Source organism: Pipra filicauda, unplaced genomic scaffold (genome assembly GCF_003945595.2).
Source record: "Pipra filicauda isolate LSUMZ 115617 unplaced genomic scaffold, ASM394559v2 scaffold115_size4368891_pilon, whole genome shotgun sequence".
In the NCBI taxonomy this organism is placed as follows: domain Eukaryota; kingdom Metazoa; phylum Chordata; class Aves; order Passeriformes; family Pipridae; genus Pipra; species Pipra filicauda.
The window spans coordinates 982,795-1,002,470 of record NW_024103607.1 but is presented as its reverse complement, the minus strand read 5'-3'; the positions used below and the strand labels follow the sequence as shown (position 1 = coordinate 1,002,470).

The following is a 19,676-nucleotide window of genomic DNA, read 5'->3' as shown; positions in this document are numbered from 1 at the left end:
TTTGCTAACCATACTGTGTCCTCAGAGTGCTACTAAACTGAACACTGAAAGGAAGACAAAATGATGACTGTTTTTGGAAATGCAAAACAAACAGAAGGCGAGTGTGTCCTCTACTATCATCAGTTCATACGTGCCACTTTATCCAGCTGGATTATGCACAAATAACTACATTAGAAGTCTTTTCTGAGGCTTGCTTGTTTGTGTTTTCAATGCTGGTTCAATGTTCATTTAAAAATAGCTTAGAAGGAATCAACATCAGAGAAAGTACCTAGGTAGAAATACTGGGCTGAAGTTTTGAAAATGCCATCATATTTCCATAAAAGTATGCAGCATTTGCTCAACGGACCAGAAGTCATACACTGCTGCTGCTTTTTCATATGTTTTGCTTTTAAATATCCATTGTTTTTCCATCTGCTGAAAGTTGCATAGTCAAATTAACTATTTTCTTATAACCCCTATAAAGTTCTCCCAAGTATCCAAACTCCTCTGTTTAAGGTCTAACCAAAACTAAAGGCTTGATTTTGTGCAAACTGAAGCCCAGACTAAAGCTCCTAAATTGTATTTGAGTCTGGACTGTTACCTCTGAATGTTTTTGGGTTTGTGCTTTACAGAAGGTGAGCTTGAAAAGCACACAAAAGTCCACACTTAAAACGAAAAGTGTGGCTACACGTTTTATAAAAAGAGACAGACAAAAAGGAATAACCCCTCCTTGACAGGATTTCCTAAATTAAAAACCATTCTAAGGAGAAAAGTGAGAGGGGATAAAATGGAGGAACATATTTATAGGTGTATCACTCAGCCATACAGATTAAATGGCATTTCGAGATGGGTGACACTGGATGTCAAACAGAAGAAAACCAAGCACCTGTAGGGTGAAGGCTAGGAATAAGAAAACAGAGCAGAGAAAGGAGTAATCAACAGCACTCCAACAATGCAAGCAGGATCCCAAGACTCAGAGGCGAGTCAATCATGAAGTCAAGAGACTAAAGGCTCCTTCCTCCTGCTGCTGTTCATCTGTGGGAGGATCCCTCTGCCTTTGGCCAGTATCAAGCAGTTTCACTTCTGGAGACAGTCGCCAGAACTATGGCCATTGACCTGCTCCAGGCAAGCATTCCTGTGCCAGCAGTGCATGTTGCTCTCTCCTCCACTCATGCCATGTTGTGTCTCTGGCAGCTGCCTGGCCCTGCTCAACCCATGTGCAGGGCAGCACTGCTGGCTGCAAGGGCACCCCGACCCCTTCATCAGTGTGGGTCCTGTCCACCTGCACCACATGGCACCCACAGCTAGACCTGTACTGTCCCAAAAAGCCTTGAGGAAGGATTTTGAGGGGATTTATACAACCTCTCAGAAAATGTGCAAAGAGTGTGTTGCCTTAGCAACTCAGCCAGGCAAGTTCTTGGTTAATATGGTACCTTGGGATAAGAGCCCTGACACTGGTGGCTGGGAGGAGGCAAATAATTTTTGCCTAAACATGATACTTACTTTTATCATCCTGCCTTCTCTCCCTGAAGAAATACATTTCAGCTGTGTCCCCTCAAACTAACATTGGATAGTTTGTAATTATTTCATAATGAAGTCTGGCACTTAACAAGTATGTTATGCTCTGGTATTAAATGGATTAGCTTGGTAACTGCTGATTTTTGTGACTTCCAAGTCAGCCAGTGGCATCCACTCCGCTTTTCACATCTTCCGTCACCATCTTCTCTTTGCAGAAAATTACAATTGTCATATTTCAAAATAGCAGAACCATTAGAAATTTTACCATAAAATTCAGTAAGAACTGGCTTGAGGCTATTCCTACATGTAAAGATACAGCATGTCACACATTTTATCTACAACTTCACCGAACCTCTACAGCTCTTCATTTGGAATCTAAAATTGTTTCACTGACAGTAACGGAACTGTTGGAAACATTACCAAATGTCAATAGTTGACAGTGATGGCATGCAAGGTCTTCTTTATTTATGCATCAGGAATAAAATTTTTCCTACCTTGCTTATTTCTTTAACGTATAATTTTTCTATACTAAAAAATGTAAATCAGAAAATTATTCACAATTACCAGTATCTGCATTTGTCTCATGTGCAACTTAGCTGAGAACTTCCTGCCCACTCCCCAAGAGGCACACAAACTTAAAAGAACTAATTAAGTAAGAAAAAAATGAAAGGAGAGGAAAAGGCAGAAATGAGAAAGCATATATAAATTGCTCATCTACTGTGGATCACACTACAGGATGTTTTTAATGATCATGTCACAAACAGTAACGATCATAATGCTTCCAAAATCACCAGGCAATGTTCTGCAAGAGCATCAAGAAGAACATGAATCCTTACAATCCTTACAAACTCATGAGATTGCTGGGATTATGTTGTTAGTAAACAGAGTATTTTAGGGGTTACAGTAATTGGGCTGAGTTGACGGTTGGACTTGATGATCTTAAAAAGTCTTTTTCAACCTTGATGATTCTATGATTCTATAACAGACCCCAATATATTTACAAGGGAAATTGTCTATTTTGTATATAAACAAACTTGAAGACTTTATAAAAAGGATACTGTAGCATAAGACATTTGTCAAGGCCTCAGACATCTGAGCCCCTTGACTAAACAAACAAACAAATGAACAAAAGCAACTACACACACACCCCCATAGACCAAACACACTTGGAAACTTCCTTAAAAGAACAGACATAGTTCCTTCCCTCTTACTCCCTTCCAGTCCTCACCCAGACGGCATCTTCTCAAGCTGACATAAAGTCAGGTTAGCACTGCTGTATTTCAAAGACACTGTTTGTGCAAATGGTTGCTCTGGTTGTGCAAATTAATGATGCAGTCTGTATTACAATGGATATAAAGTATAATTCAATTTGTTAAGAAGAACATCCCATTCTCACCTTAGAATGTATAACATACTCGTATGCATTGAATGGATAGATAGGTTGGAAAAGCATCTCAAGAATACACAAAGTCTATCTGCACTTGGTAGAACCCAAGAAGCGGTTGGACCTCAGCCATGGTCTGAACTCACCGTTTGCCACATGCCATGGTTGATAAGAGGTCCAGTGCTCGTCACACGCCCTATTCCATTGTATTTCAGCTGCAGCTCTAGCCGTCCTTTGCGCAATGCCAAGACTATCCATGTGCTGTCTTGATGGCCTCCAGCAAAGAAAAGGATACCTTCAGGATCAAAGGTTCTAAAGTCGAACTCAGCCACAAGTCTGACCACACAGGTGCCAAGAAATAAATTAGTTATGCAGAATTCAAAAACCACAGAGTACTTTCCATACAGATAGCATCAATTTTAGCAGCTACAAAGCTCTGTTAAAACATGCTAGTTTTTAATGCACTCCTGAAAGACTTAAGCTGTGAAGACAGGTTTTAAAATAGCATCAATAAAGAATACAATACTATACTTCAGTAATTATCCTAACAGCTCTGTGGTCATGGCTGGCTTTCTCAATTACTGGCTTGGATAATGTTTTGCCTTACAAGACTCCATAATCCAAGCAAATAATGGTGAATGTAGGACTAATTGTAATAGTAACAACTTAACACCCTTGCATGCATCAGTCAGAGCATTTGACTGTCATTCTAAATTGTCCTCACCTCGTCAGTTGTTTCCTTTTGAAGCGCAGCCTGATAACAGGAGTGCCGCTGAACATCCTCCCCAGGTACAAGGATTTAATACTTCTTCCAACAGCAAAAGGCACACACGGTATGATGTTCTATAATCAAAACACATTTTTTGAGTGCTTATTCTCCTCAGAGAGCAGAAAGAGAATCAAAGAGTATGTCTCCACTTCTTTTCTCATGTAGATGCTATACATATAAAGACAGAACTATTGACTTTCGCATTGATTGGTGGATGAAGATGAAGAAAATCATCTGGACAATAAAACCAGGGACTCAATATAATTATAAATGTGTTTAGAGATTTGTTGGACACTTGTACTTCTTGCTGCCTTTTACAAATGTGCCAACTGAAATGTTGAAACTATCGTATGGTGCTATTTCTCAGAAATAGAATTTGTTTGGTTTTTTTCACACTATGAGATGTTGTACAAATTTGCAATGAGGGCAGGTTGTTTATCATTAATTAATACAATACATAGTGCACTGTAATGTTTATCCTCTCAAAATACAATTGTACAGAGAACATTTCCTCTTTTCTTTCCTCGCCCCCCACTGTCTGCCCTGGAGGAATGCTTTCCTGTTGCATGATGAAATCATATTCATAAGGTACAGCATAAGGTTTTCTACCACATTGTGCCTGCAACAAAAGATGTGCTAAGAACATGCTGTTGGTTGGTTACCACAGAGGCAGCCTGTGCCACTGAAGCCCATCCACCTCAAATGCCTGGAGGACAAAAGTGTCAAATGCAAGTGCTGGTCCATAACTTACGCCACAGGCCCTTAGACCTTTGCACCAACCTAGTGGACCTTACTCAGAAAAGCTTGTGCAGCCAACATAACTCATAGTCAAACAGAGGGCTGGCAGGGCTATCACTGGATCTGGGACAGGAGGAGCTGGAAAAGAGAGACTTTCAGGAGAAAATTTCTTTTCAGGAGACCTACTGTCCCCAGCTCATCCAACTTTGCCAATAGGATTCCCTCCTGCTGTTCACTTGGCTCAAATGACTTTAGTCCAGAGCTTCATCAGTTATTCTTAATTGCAATGTAAAGAAAAGGTCTGTTCTGCAGTTACAGCAATGAACACTGACATACCTCACACGTATTCATATCCTGGGAAAGTTTCACTCCCCCTCTGCCATCACAATGACAGGTATAACTCCCTGGTGAGTTGACACAGGTCTGTTCACAGAGCTTTTCTTCACATTCATCTATATCTACACAAAACCAGCGAAGAAGAGAGGAGAAAACAATAAGTTTGTTTAAACATGAATCACTGGGGGGGGGAAGCATTATTAGTGCTGTTTCGTAGCACCTTCCCCTTGAGCATGTCCAAGTGCTCTGTGGCCAGTACTTACCCTATGCCACATCTTTACAGCAGAGAAGAGTGAGAATTAGCATCTGCACAAAGCTATTTTCACAGACAGATTCCAGCTGCCCAAATCAGTGGGAAGGCTGGAAGCTGCTGGAGCAGAGCCCTGGGCTTTAACTTCTAGACAAGACTTCCTCCCTTCAGTCCCCTTCTGCTATGCCTGTGCTGACTGGCTCCTGCTCCTTCAACTGAGGGACTGCAAGTAAGCGCTGAGTTTCTCATTCATTTTTTTCTTTTTTTCTTTTTTTTTTCCTTTGGCTTCTTTTTATCTGCTTCACAAACAATTGCAGGAAAACAAATTCTGACAGTCCACAGGGATCTCTTCAGGCAGAGGTAAAGACTTAGAGCTCAGCAGGACTGGTTGGAGTGTGATTTGAGCCAGTATATTAACTTAGACAAAAGGCAGGGAACAATGCTAGTTTTGGAATACTTTCAAAGCTTACTCCATTGAGAAAGCTTGCAGGCAGTGTAGCCAGCAGAACTGTGCATGGTTCCAACACATATTAAGCTCATAGTTCAGAGTAATACCACAAGACAGGTTTTGAAAGAACAGCTACTGCTCTGTAACTTTTCTTGTCTAGAGACAGCAATATGCACAGATGCTTCTGAGCTTTCACCAGATCTTGCACTTGTCATGAATTCAAGAAATCTCAGTACTCTGGCTTGTACAGCTTGATTCAAGTCATCAAAGTTGACTGCAAACTCAGTGAACTCAAAGACAACTGCAAACTCTATCAACTCAAAGACCACTGCAAGCCTGATGAACTCAGATTGAAATCTGCAAACTCACTCCCAACTAGAGAGATGGAACAGAAGTCCAGTGTGTAAGCAAGATTAAAAAAAAAAAAAAAAAAAAGAAAAATGCTTTTACTGAAGCCTGAAACTAAATTTCGGGGGGGTTTACAGCTTTAAATTATGTAATAAATGCTAACGTGATGTTATTTCATGAGCTTACCCTGACAAGTTTTTTTCACGTCATCATACTTGTAGCCTGGGTCACAAAGGCATTCATACGAGCTTACTAAATTTTTACAATGAGCTTCTCCACAGATGTCTGCTGATGCTGCGCATTCATCTATGTCTGCAAAACAAGTAATTGAACAACATGGCTTGAGAGGAGTATAACCACTATTCATATACTGGAGTAGGCTTAGGGTCAAGAAATTTTGGAAACTGAAAAACCAGTATCTTTAAGATACCTTTAGGGGTAGCTAGCTATGAGAAGTGACTTCAGGCTTTCAAAACCAGTTGGTCTTTCTTTCTTAAAGCCATTAACCACTACTGGAAAAAAACAATACAAAGTGAGCAAGGAGAAAAACTGTAAAACAAACCAACTCCCAGAAAATCAAAAAGCCACACTCCCTTCACTCAAGGGGGCTGAAACTGCAGGTTAAAAAAACCAACAGACAGGAACTGAGGAACAGCAGCATGAATGTTACCAAAACACTGAAGGGAGATGCAGCCTGTAGCACATTGCAGATTTCTGTTCTCTGTCCTCAGACAGGTAAACAATAATTTTTCACACATTTAGTAAATTAAGATCTATACCTGCTGATCTATAGTGGCAAAGGGGAATTGAAGCAGCTCATTTTGTCACAGAGAACAAGTCATGTCTGAGAGATGTTCTGGGGTTTCACCATGAAGGCAGGATAAGAACTGGAGGTCCATAAAAACACACAAGTGTTTTCCTAAGATGTTAACTAATACCCAGCAAAATCCTGCTGTTGACAAAACATTTGCAGTATACTGAGAGTTTAATATTTATGTTTGCTTTCTAGTATGTGTTAAAACTACAATTATACATTACACTTGTTGATTTTCCCATGTATGAGTGAGCTGGCTGAGGGTCTACCTAGTACCCTATGTAGCCTAGTCTACAAATTAAGACAAAAGGTAACTTTTGTGTGCATGCACATGATAAAAGGAATAAACATGAAAGAAAGCCAAAATGCAATGATAAATCTGAACTAGCAATAACCACACCTGACAGCAACCTCAGCAACTGCAGGGTCACACACTGAAGCTAAAGAATGCTTTTATACTACTGCTCACAGTGTCCTAAGTGACAGTATCAGGGTATGAAACAAATACACGTAAGTATGAAAACAAACGTATATGTGAGCACCCTCACCATTCACCTGTCCCTGCCAACTGGCACCAGAGGACAATTCAAAAGTGAAGTTGGCTCTTCTAAGTGGGTACTCCCATTAGAAAGGGATACTGTGTAATCTATACAGTCATCTTTAGAGTGGAAGTGACATGGAAATAAAATCTTGCTCTTTGTCTTTTTGCTGGTAGCATTAATACACTCTTCAGATCAGGTATGCAAGTTGTTTAGAAATATGTTGTCACATCCATCTGTAAGAGGTATATACACAAACTTACCCATTTTTTATGAGATACACATAACTTTAACAATCACTGTAATCATTAATGAGTCTTTGTCTCAGCATGTAGTTTTATTAACACTTCTGAAATCTCAGTTGCTTAAGTTTTGGTTATGTAAATTCATTTAAAAGTTTCAATCAGATATTTCAGATCCTCACTTTCTGTTCCCACCTGCTATATCTGCCAACCTTCACTAGGGCCTTTCTACATGTATTAATATTCAGTCGCAGCGAATTTAGCCATCTGTATCTGTTTGAATTAGCTGCTGCACATATCCAAATTTAGAAAAATAAAATAAGAAACACACAAAAGAAAAACAAATGGCTCATATACTACAGCACTGTGAGACTGGAAAGAATCATAACAATGCATTTGGCCAGCACTTCCTCCTCTCAATGTCAGGATATGAGGACTGATCGGCTAAACCAATTTAGCACAATCCAAGCCACAAATCCTCTGTGAATCACGCCTGTGTTAGGATATTGACAGCATCATGGTCCCACTGCTGACAAGCCCAGGCGTGTAGGCTGGCTGGAGCACCCAGCACAATGCCAGTGGAGCACAGCCAACAGGAGCTACCAGCAAGTTTCTGCTGGGCTAGGAAGCAGACCAGGACTGCTCAGGGCAACTCAGCTCTCCAAAATGCAGGCACAAGTCACCAAGCATCCCCTGAAGCAAAGTGAGAGTCCCACCAAAACTTACCTTCACATATTTTGCTGTCTTTAAGAGTGTAACCACTGTTGCATGAGCAACGGTAGCTGCCTAGCTTGTTGAGACAGACCTGGCTACAGCCACCGTTCTGCGTTCTGCATTCATCAATATCTACATCAAAATAAAGTGTTAGTCAGCTTTTCATCTCTGTGAATAATGTGGAGGGTGAGAGTGGGATAGGCACTGGGAAGCAGAAAGATCAAACAAGAAACAGTATTACGACTGCAACGCAATGACTACAAAAAGCACAAAGATTTCATTCAAACACTTCAAGCACATTAGCTCGCTTGTTTAATAAAACAAAAAAAAGAAAAGGCAATGTAACTGAGCATCTCCTTCACAGCTCTGAGAATGCCTATCTTTAGTCACTGTGGAGGTGAAGAAGTTCATTTGCAGAAGCAAACTAATTATAATGCATTTTATATCATAACTAAGTTTTAAAATCATACTATGACCAGTAAGTTCAGGATGAAAGTTTTAAATAATACAAGAACACTATATCCTTACTACCACAGAACTCATAAAAACACAAAAAGTTTTAAGTTCTCAGCTACTGAGCACTGTATGCCTCACTGAAGTTGGCAGAAAAAGCCAGTAAAATCCCAGAGCCTTGATTTCACCCTTGACCTGCCCTACCTGCTCATTATGTCCTGCTTATCTATGGGACTCTAGAGTCAGTTGATGAGTAGAACATCACATGTCATGGAATTTTATAGGAAAATATGGGAATATGCTTCAGACTGATCATTGTCTGAGCTCTCAAAGCTGACTGGATACTGACTGGTCTGCTTTCTGAATTGCTTAAATGTGCTCCTTGTGAGTGACCCTACAATCTCACCATGATATTTACGTGAGAAGGAAAGGTTTTGGATCTCTTGCTATCTTGGTTGCCACAATTCTGGACTGGCTGAATGTGACTTCTAGCCATTCCTTACCTGACAGGAAGCCTTGCAGGCAGAAGGGGAAAAAAAAGAAACCAGAAAATAGGAGGAGGGAAGATAATTTGTAGAGAAAGCCCCGTTGGTACCTGGCACTCCTTGCACAAACGGATTCTGTCTGAATATTTTCTTTGGAGGTGATGGAAATATACCCTGGGATATGTGGGATTAAGCGGACGTGGAATAAGGTCCTACTAGCATCATCAACTAATTTCATCAGTTTGTGTATCATCAGACTCCAACTTGCTGACTGAAAGTCATTGTTCCCACAGCAGGGATGCTAGAGGGCAGGTGGGCCAGCTTCTCTGGCTCTGCAGTCTGTGATCTGTTACACCAGGGTTCACAGCAGCATCTGCTGCAGTTCTGCTTGAAAAGCCACTACAACTCTATTTCTGCTGCCCCTTTCAGAGGGGTGGGACAGAAAGTCAGAGCCTAACTTCTTAGATTACCTTGCCAAGACCAAGCTAAGCTCCATTAAAGTCATATAAAAATGCTGATGTGAAAAAATTACCTGAGTCAAAGAAGGGTAAAAACACGAGCGGTGTGTAATCCAGGTTCGGTTCTGTGACTTTTGAATTGTGCAGCACAGTATCCATGACCATTTGAGAATACAGCAAAACACAAAATATCTTTGTTACAAGTACAAAAGATAATGAAACCTGATTACCTTTTTCACATGTTTTCCCCTGCCAGCCACGCTTGCATTCACAATAGAAGTCCCCCTTGAGATCCTCACATTTGACAGTCCCCTCTTTGTGACAAGGATCAGGAGAACACTGGTTTGGCAAATCTGATTTACATAAGGAATAAAAAAGCCAGAACAGAACAATACATTGAAATCACTGACAAGCAGGAGTTTCACTCTCATTAGAAGTTGGGAAGCTTAAATAGTAATGGGGAATCACTCAGAAATACTCACAGCTGGCAAAACTGGAAGCTAATTCTTAATGCTCACATGCCAAACAAGGTGTGCCAGGAATTTTGCAGAGCACATGCAGTGGAATTCATTTCATTGCAAAACGGAGTGAGCTACCACTGCCCTTATCTGAAGGGCACATCCTGAAAGAAACAACTCAAAGTAGCTCATTTTTAAGAAAGTTAATTCTACTCTCCCTAGTTTTGGAGAAAACAAAAAGCAGTATCAACAAAGTACTCAAGAAGGGATGGGTACTCTTTTCAAGTACTTTTGGTAGTTCAACTGAGGATCTTACCAGAGCTGATAGATTTGCAGCTAGCAAATGTTTATATCTGAATTTTTTGTCAGAGCTTTTCTATTATGTAGAATGAGAATAAAAAAGGAATACCTGTGAGTTAACAGCAAAGGAATAGAAAACCACTAATCCAGTTTACAGAGAGCACGATGGTCCTATGGGGATTTTTAAGCCAGGTTTCAATACCTGGCAATGAGTTTTCTCATTAGAAAGTAGCAAAAGAGTAGTCACCACTCTTTGGGGAGGATTGGAGGAAAAAATCTCAAACTATTATCTAACTACTCAACAAATGGAAATCACCCGTCTAAATTCACCTGCCCACCTATCTGCAAAACACACAGGGACAGTGCTTCACAGAGGTAACTAAAGGAAGGATGAAAGAATACCCTTGTTCCCACAAAAAAAAAGAGTTGGTAGCTATCATTTAGTAGTAACCTCTTAACAGTAGTGTTCTAGATCAGTGATCTTCAAAAACATAAATGTGTTAACTGTTTCCACAACTTTAACAAGAAGGAACAGTGCAGAAGCTCATTCTGCAGATTGCAAAGGTCACCTAGTTCAAGGGCCTTTCTTTTTACACATCTCCTCCCAGCAGTGGGGATTGCCCAGTGGGTACACAATAAGCGAGCAGCAGCAGCAGCAACCCGTTTCCATACACTGGTTCTGCTGAGACCAACATCCAGTTCAGACTCTTGATGATATTCTGAAACATGACCTGTGAACTGATGGGCATATAGGGTGGCAGGGGGGCTTTTAGGAGAGAAACTAGTCATAGATTAGCAGCCCCATCAGACTTCTCAAATTGAGAGAATTAAAGACTCAAATTAACTCCTACTTTTGCAAGGATTATACTGCTTCTACATGTCTCTTCTTCCTCTGTGTGACCCTGTAAGTCATCTTCATGACAGGTTGCTTTGAAAGAACTTTTAACATTTCTGTGAGGGCAGGCAGAAGCAGATCCCTTTGATGTCACATGAACAGCACTTTTCTTTGCACTGACTGCCTCAGATTTGAATCTTAGTAATCATAGGATGCTTAAGGCTGGCAGGCATCTCTGGAGGTCACTTGTCCAATCTCCAGAGGGCCCTGCTCAAGGAGGGCCACCTACAGCCAGTTTCCCAGGACCACATCCAGAAGGCTTTTGATTATCTCCAAGGATGGAGACTCCACAACCTCCCTGGGCAACTTGTGTTGGTTCTGGGTCACTCTCACAGTGAAAAAGTATGGTAAAACCATCTGTGTTTCAGTTTGCTCAACAGTCTTTTGCGCTTTTGGTTTGCCTTTTTAGACAGCCATTAGGAGTTATGCTATTTAGGCATAAAAATATGGCACGGACATATGCTCAAATGTTGGACAGCATTTGTTTTATAGTTATCAAGAAAAAAATGGTCAGCTTCTTGGGCTGCACTGCACACTGACTGAAGTTAGGTGCCCATAGTGCTGTAGTTTATTCAGATTACCATAGAGTACTAATTTCTGATTTCTTTCCATCTATCTCATGGGTACTCTTTTCAAGTACTTTTGACAGTTCAAATGAGACTCTTACCAGAGTTGATACAATAGTATAAAAGTTTTCACTGCTCCTTTCTCTGTAGGTATTTAATTGATCTTTGGGCATAAGAACCGTCTAGAGCAAGTTCAAAAACTACAACAAACATTACCTGTCCACTACGCATATATTTATAAGGATCCACTGTTCTTCTGTAGAGGACTGACAAATGCCAGAAAACAGGAGAAGATTGGCAATATCCGTCATTAAACATAGTGGGCTGAATCAAGCAGAACAAAATAATCAAACAAAGAAAGGAGGTCTATAGAAGGCCATAAATGATCACAAATCTCCATAACTGAAGGAATTTGCATTTCCAGTTACGATTTCATCTACCTCTATCAAAATGCAGCCAAAACACAGTGGTTCCATCCACTCTCTCATTTCAGGTTCTCCTCTGTAACCTGCACAGCTTCAACCTCTAGCTAGGGTCATGCCATTCAGAAGGCAGGCATTTATCCTGAGCCTCAGTAAGGTGTCCCTTGTGGGCAAGGGAGGAGAGAGCCAGAGGACTGATAGGGAAAGAAGTGTGACATGGTCAAAGAAATGCCCATTTTCAGTACTTCACCTTCATGCTCAGAAGCTAGTGCCTGGGAAAACTATACTGGAAAAGCGTGAATACGCAGTCCCAAAAGCCTCACAGAAACAACCATCCTCTCACTATAAACAAGGCCTAATTTTCTTTATTCCTCTCCACTCCAGATGTGCAGAGTCGGAGCAAAGCCACAGCCAAAGTAGAGGCCAGGCCATACAAAAGAAAACACAGCTACAATTCTCAACATCCACCTGCCAGAACACCTTCTGATGAATCACTGCCCAGCTGACACACTACTGGAGGTGGAGGAGTTGGAGAAGGAAAGGCCATGTTTAGGCAGCAATGAGCTATGATAGAGCAGGTCTGACCAGGATATTCCTTTTTCCTAGACAGACCAGAATGTGTGTACAGGAAACAGAATGGTATAGGTTCAGTAAGCCAAGTCTTCTTTTATTTTTTTTTGAAGCTGCACAAACCAAGCCTCCCAGATATGGCAGTGTTTTCAAAATCTCTTGATAAGCAAAACAAATCAATAGGGTTATGCATGACTTATCTAGTGTACCCACAAGTTTCTGATTCTTTCCCTCAAACTGGATTCTGATATGCCTTGCAGAGCCAAATGGTAATAACACTGCTCAGCAGAATAGTAAGCTATTGCAACCATGGTAAATGGCAGGAACAACCAAGGATGTTTTTATCACATCGACACAGTGATGACAGTTTGCAGCCTCTTATCCATGAGAGGCTGAGAACACAAGACACAGTCTTACGCTCCTCTGGTGGCTTCAAAGCTGTATAATTCTACCAACTTCAAAAAAGGTGCTCCTGATTTAAGCAATCACAAAAGAAAATGGTGCTTTTGTTTCCATTCATTTACACAACGGATTTAGTAAAGCTGTTCAAAGTAATGATGAGCATGACCTTTTTGTGTGCTTTGAGCTATGTCTGATAGCACATAGGTAGCTCATAAGCGGACACAGAGAATAGAACTACCAATTCCATTTTTGAAGTCTTGTATGGAAACAAGACTTTACTTATGTCTGCTGACTGCCACTTCCAGTTCATTACTCCATGTTATGAATTTATTTTTTGATATTCACAAAATGGTGCATAGTAAAACTTCCTAAGGGAAATATTAGGTTGTGAAGATTATGACAGTCACTACTGAAAAGCAGGCACGTGACATAACAAAAATCTCATTTTGTTTTTTAAGGCCACATGAAGCCTCATTTCCAAAAAATCCTGCACAATTTTCCAAAGTCTTGCAGAACCAAATCCTTAATTCCTAGCTGACATGCAGGATCTTTTTTAGAAAAATATTCAGATCTGCAGACCAAAGTACAGGTGTCTGTGTGTAAAGTAAACATCTATCTGCAAAGCAACTGGAAACACTCGCTGCAGTTGCTAGAGATAGTAAATAAACAGTCCATACATGGATTCAGGTCTCCCCAGAGCTGGCACAATTTGGTTGATGGAATCCCTCTAGAACCAGAGGAGATTAACACTCCACTGACTGTGATGGGAATACTACTCATGTAGAACACTGCTAGAAACACCTGCATCTAACTCTGAATCCAGAGCTGAATCCTACCTGTAAACCTGATCTAAAGAGCTTACGAAACTAGGAATCCTCACATCTTCTGCTAAGCTGTCTAATCACTGTCACAGTTAAAATTTCTACCTTATTCCTAGTATAAACTAGTGTAGTTAATCACTCTCCAGCCCTCAGGCTGTGCAATGTCTTTGTACACCTGGTTAAAAGAGCCTTCCACTAAAAGAGCCTTGTTTTGAGGGGAGAAGGCTGTTAAGAAACAAAATTTAAAAGCATCTTGCAGGCACAAAACCACAGAGCTACACAGTCTTTTAGCAACATCTGTGAAAAATTAAGAGGCACACTGGAACTGGCTAAGCACAAAGCCTGTCATTCTTCCAAGTGCATTTCAGGTTCCTTTCTGTTACTTCTCCTGTGAATCGACAATGGCTAGCCAAAACTCAGCCATTTTAAAGTCTTTTAATATTTTAATGGGGGAAAATATTATCATTTTCTTTCCAAACCACTGCATATGAAATGGGCAGTGAGTCCTAAAAACAATTATTCAGCTTTTATTTTTTCAGATTTTTTCATCGCCAAGCTTTAGACTTGCATTTCTAAAACACCGTTTAGCTGTTTGGAACAAGTGCTCCCAGTTGATACAACCATTTTCATCAAAAACTCCTGCCTCTGCCATGCCACACACACAAGTAAAAGTAAGCATTCAGCCTCATACCCCACTTCGAATTAGCTGACACAGGTACCACAAGTCCAAGAATTCCCAGTTGAGAGCACTCTTAACAACCATAAGTGATACTGCTAACATCTGTAAGTGATATGAGGGCAATTCTTCACATACCACTTACCAATCTTGGAATTCACTCTTAAAAAAGGTTGCTGTAATGCAGTTCATAAATGTGAAAGGCCAACTAAATCCTGATCCTGCTTTGGTAGCACTGGTACGAATGCATGACTAATCAAACTTGACCACAATAAAAGACTGAAACACAGGGGTAAAAAGAAAATAAATATACATACATGTGATTTTTCTCCCCATTTGTTCTGCTCCCAGGACGTATTTAGAACACTTATGCAGTTTTATACCTTTAGCACTGCTAAGCTTCAAGGGGCAACTAGAAATGTATTAGAAGAATTCCCTTCACCCGCTACAAAGTTATCAGTTTGACTTCCAAATTAATTTGAGTTTTTAAAGTTTGCAATATTTAAAGCACAGTCCCATGACACGTGAAACTCATCTTCGTAATGTAAAGAAGGTTGTCATGAGCCTGAGTTTGACTTTAAGCTTGTCTTAATGTTCCTTAATAGAGTGAGCCAAAGTTAGCAAGAGAATAGAAAATGAAAGGCCAAGCATAGTGTACAGCCTTACGTACATCCTACTTCTTGTCCCTCTTGCTTCTCAGTTTATTCAGACCTCGGGAAACTGGTGGGAAAGAAACTTGCATCATAAAATACCAAAGTACTAAAACATGACAGCAAGATGGCATTAGGTTATAAATGGAAAAGATTTTTTTGGTGGTATGGAGTCTTGAGCCTAGAGAATAGGAAGACCGGTACTAAAATACTATCAGAAATGGAGATGGTTGAGCTAGTACCACACCTTTAGACAGAATGAGAGAACATTTAACTACAATATACAAACCCAAAATGCTTACTATGAACGCATGTAAGGAAATCTGGACTTCTTGTATACGGTGACCCATATTTCTGAATACAAGCTGAAGAACAGAAAATAAAATCGTTATTTTTATAATGATGACAGGACAGTGCTTCAAAGCATGTAAAACGACACCTGACTGCAAGGATTTGGAAGGTGGATGCAAAATCTATGCAATATTATAATCTCCCAGATGCCTTAAAGTTCTTAAGTTCATTAATTTTTTTTTAGCTTTGATGTACAGCAGTTATAAACCATTTGAAGAGGATGATCACTTAACCAGATGCTACTACGATTCTAAAACTGTGATAGTAGCTACTCAAATTTGACCAACTAAATTTCTTAAAATACCTAAAAAGCACAAAGATTTTTTTTCACACCATGACTATGATACAGTCAATAAAATAAGTCAGTGGTTCAATAAGTAAAGGCATCTTTTTTTTTAAATACAGAGATTAGTTTATAACTAAGTTAATTAAAATGGGAAAAAGGTAGAAAACTACAAATTACTTAACAACACTGCAAGCCACAGATACATATGCAACATCAAGATTTTAACATGCAGAAAACATATAGAACATCTATGTATGCAAATGTACACGTAAATAAAAAAACACACCTCAAAGTACTATAAGGAACATACACTCTAAAGTTAGCAATGCATGTTTATTGCAATCATATTTCCATCACGTTTCTTAGCAGAGGCTTCAGCTGTAACAAGCTCCAGTGTCAGGCATCACATACCAGCACTGCCACAAAGTAAAAGTAAAAGCTGCAACTCACCCAAGTATTTCGGGTAAAAATACTCCTGTAGAAAGGGGAAAAAAAGGCAAAAATTTATTGAATAACATTTGCTTCTATTGTAATACTATTTAAGAGCTGCTGTCAGTTTAGTGCTCTTGCGTGACAGTTGTTTAACAAGTTCCAAACACCAACATCCTAATTTATTTTTATTCAGAACCAGAAACACCACAATATCATACATATATTTTGTCATTTGAAAAGGAAAGAAACATTAGCTCCAGTGTCAAGGTATTTTTTGATGGCAGCTGACCTGGTCAGTGGCAGTGACTGAGCATGAAGCCACTTACCCACCAAGAGGTAAAGGTGCTAATGATGACATGAGATAGGGGCAAAACCCTAGAGGGAAAGTATAGGATCATTTAGTCACCCAGTACGTCCTCTGAGGCACTCTGTTGATGCAGAACATGGCCAGCACACTAACACCACAGTCACCCAAAATGAAAGGGTACCATTTGCTCTTCCAACAAGCACCCTACAACTCTGACTACAACACCACCCACTGCCGTACCACCCACTCCATCGTGGAGAGTCTGCTCAAAGAAGGGAATAGTGACAATTTGCAACTGAGGGGAAAACTGACATTCGTTAATCTAAAACCAGACTGCAAAGGGCATTCCCACTGCCTTCGTGGTACACGGTCATGTGTTACTGTTCCCTGCTTTGCATCAACAAAGTGCAGCCATACAGAGAGAGCAGCCATTTGCTGATGGGATGTGGATCCACCCCTGCATGTCAGAAAACTACTGAGCCTGGTGAGGCCTTGCCACCCACAATTGTTTGCACCAACACAGAGAAACAGCAGGAAAATACAATTGTGCTGCATAGAAGGATGGGAAATTGGCTGAAGTTGATCATTGTATCACATTTTTAAAAAAAGTACAAAAATTCATGGCTAGGAAGAAGCATTTCTTTTCACCCTTATAGTGGTTTTCATAATGTATAAGTCATCGGTTCAAGCGCTGTTTAAATTGTGACTGGGGCATGCAATGAGGAAAAAACTTATGGATTGTACTGGTGCTTAATTTTTTTGGTTAAAATAGACCACTTCTCAGCTAATTGTGAAAGTATTTGAACAATATAATTCTCTTTCATACACCATGAGCAATTTTCATATAACACTATCTTCGGTGAGATTGGGACAGTAAATACCCTGCATTCTACAAAATTAAATTGGTCTATACAATGTGCAAGGTAAGAAACTATTTTATCTTCTCCTCTAATTACAGATGTTTGGATAGGCTCGTGCATTCTTACAGGCATGTATAAACAACAGAGACAGGCTCATGCCATGATTCAGTTTGATCTGGACTGTCCAATGCAATCAATTGCATTGCTGTCATTTACCAGAAAAATCAATTGCTTCTGGCAAATACGCCCCAGTAACTGAAACGCACCATGTAACTATTCAGCCTAAATTATCAGAGCACCAACAAAGAAGTAGAGTAGCAGCTTATACTTATGTTCATTTTCAATTCTGACATGAGCATAATAGGCTTTGGGGGTTGAGCTTTGAACTGTCTCTTCGGGTTAACATAGTATTGAGCTCAGAACTCACTACAGTCCCTGTTTCCTATTTTTTTATGTTTGTTTTAAGGTTTAGTTTTGGAAAGGACAAATCAAAAAAGTGCAGTCTAAATAAAAATAAATCCAAGCACTCTAAGTATTCAGGTGAGTGTCCAGTTGTACTATTAATCACAAGTTGAACTTTAGCCAGCACTTGAGGAGAAAAAGCTAGTGGCATGTAATAAAATATTCAAAACATTTCTTTCATTAGTTCTCCTTTTCCAACATACTTCACAAGAATGTGCAGATGTGTTTAACCACCAACAGGATAATCCAGACTCTGGCAAGAACAACTGTTTGGGCACTCATAGAACAATAAATAGGAGCTTTCATATTCATGGCCATCAGCCTAATTGCTCCAAGTCAGTGGTGGCAAAGGCACAAAACTTCATTTTCTCCTTGACCTCTGATAAATGAGTTGAGTGCTAGAAAAGTGGTATAGAGTTTACTTTTGTGCAAATAACCCTCTAAATGCAAACTGACTATATATTGATTCAATGCCAGCTGAACAGCAGACAAGTGAAACTCCAAGACACGGTACCATGACAAGCTTCATTTCACAAGGTACATAACCAAGGTAAGTGATTTAAACAGGGGGCTATTAATAGAAATTTAACCCTTCTTTCCCCATTTTCCGCATTTACTTATACAAAAGCACTTGCTGATCAGTAGCACTTCACCAGGTTTACAGGACCTGCTGATACTACCATTCTAAAATAAAGCAATGTTCTAACATTACTCATTCTTGTATGATTAACTTTTCATATTTCTCCATAATCAATTTTTCTTACAACAGGCTTTTGGAAATACAATGACAACATATTTCCATTCAGCCAAAAGATTAATCAAGAATGAAGGACAAATGATCTCACACCTTGAGAAAAGGAACTTGCTTAAACTGAAAGTAACAGTCCCTTTTCAAAAAATATCAAGGAGAAGTTTTCTTAGTTAAAAATTCAAGCTGTGCCTAACTCCACTATGCCTTTTCAGTCTTCTGTGCTGTACTAAGCTTTAATGACTCCCAGATGTCAGGGAAGATAAGGATCCTACACAGGGTCAAGTCCATGTTAAAAGCATGAGACTTATCTTCTCCCCACCAGAAGTGTTCAATTGTATTTTCATGATCCAACAAAAATGCCAAGAGAAATGCTTGAGGCTTGCAAAGAAAGAATTGGCAAAGATTCTCTATTACTATTCTGCTGATTTATCAGCTATCCACCCTCAATTTCAGGCTTACCAAATATATCACCATCCAGAAAGCACACACAATTCATATGATCAAAACACAAGAAGTTATTTAACTGTTACTGCTGGGGTGGTAAAAATCATGACAGAATTATGTGTTAAATTTTCAGCTTGGACTCTGGTATAAAAAGTCAATGTTTAAATGTTGTCAGCCCTTCCCCTTTGGATTTGCTTTCCTAATTAAAGCTGAAAATAAAAGCAGGAGAAATGGACTTTTAAAATAAAAAGCTATAAACAAATACATGTGGGACATAAACATCCTGTGGATAGGCTGCTGTACAGACACTGACCTCACCAAGCTCTTTAACCCATCTGTCCAGTAGCAATGTCCCACTGCAGGCAAGAGGAAGACAATACCTTGCAGAAGCACCAACCTCCACGAGAGACCAACAGTCACAAATGTAGTTTCAACAACTCCAACCTCTGGGAACACTCCTACCAAAAAACCTAATGTATTTGCACCCCTCTTCCTTGTGACCCAACATACCTTCTGTCTGACTGGTTCACATGTATCAACCAGTAGGG

General features: G+C 39.8%; 1 protein-coding gene across 1 annotated transcript in view; it reads right to left on the bottom strand.

The window, feature by feature from the left end:
• The window catches only part of GAS6 (growth arrest specific 6), a 41,796-nt gene that overhangs the window by 10,923 nt on the left and 11,197 nt on the right, over positions 1-19,676 (bottom strand). Inside the window, exons 3-10 of the mRNA XM_027743503.2 lie at positions 16,323-16,347; positions 15,538-15,600; positions 9,706-9,828; positions 8,092-8,211; positions 5,957-6,082; positions 4,725-4,846; positions 3,606-3,724; positions 3,028-3,217 (exon numbers count right to left, since the gene is read on the bottom strand). Of these exons, the coding sequence (XP_027599304.2) occupies positions 3,028-3,217; positions 3,606-3,724; positions 4,725-4,846; positions 5,957-6,082; positions 8,092-8,211; positions 9,706-9,828; positions 15,538-15,600; positions 16,323-16,347 (888 nt within the window). The remainder of the gene's footprint in view (positions 1-3,027; positions 3,218-3,605; positions 3,725-4,724; positions 4,847-5,956; positions 6,083-8,091; positions 8,212-9,705; positions 9,829-15,537; positions 15,601-16,322; positions 16,348-19,676) is intronic.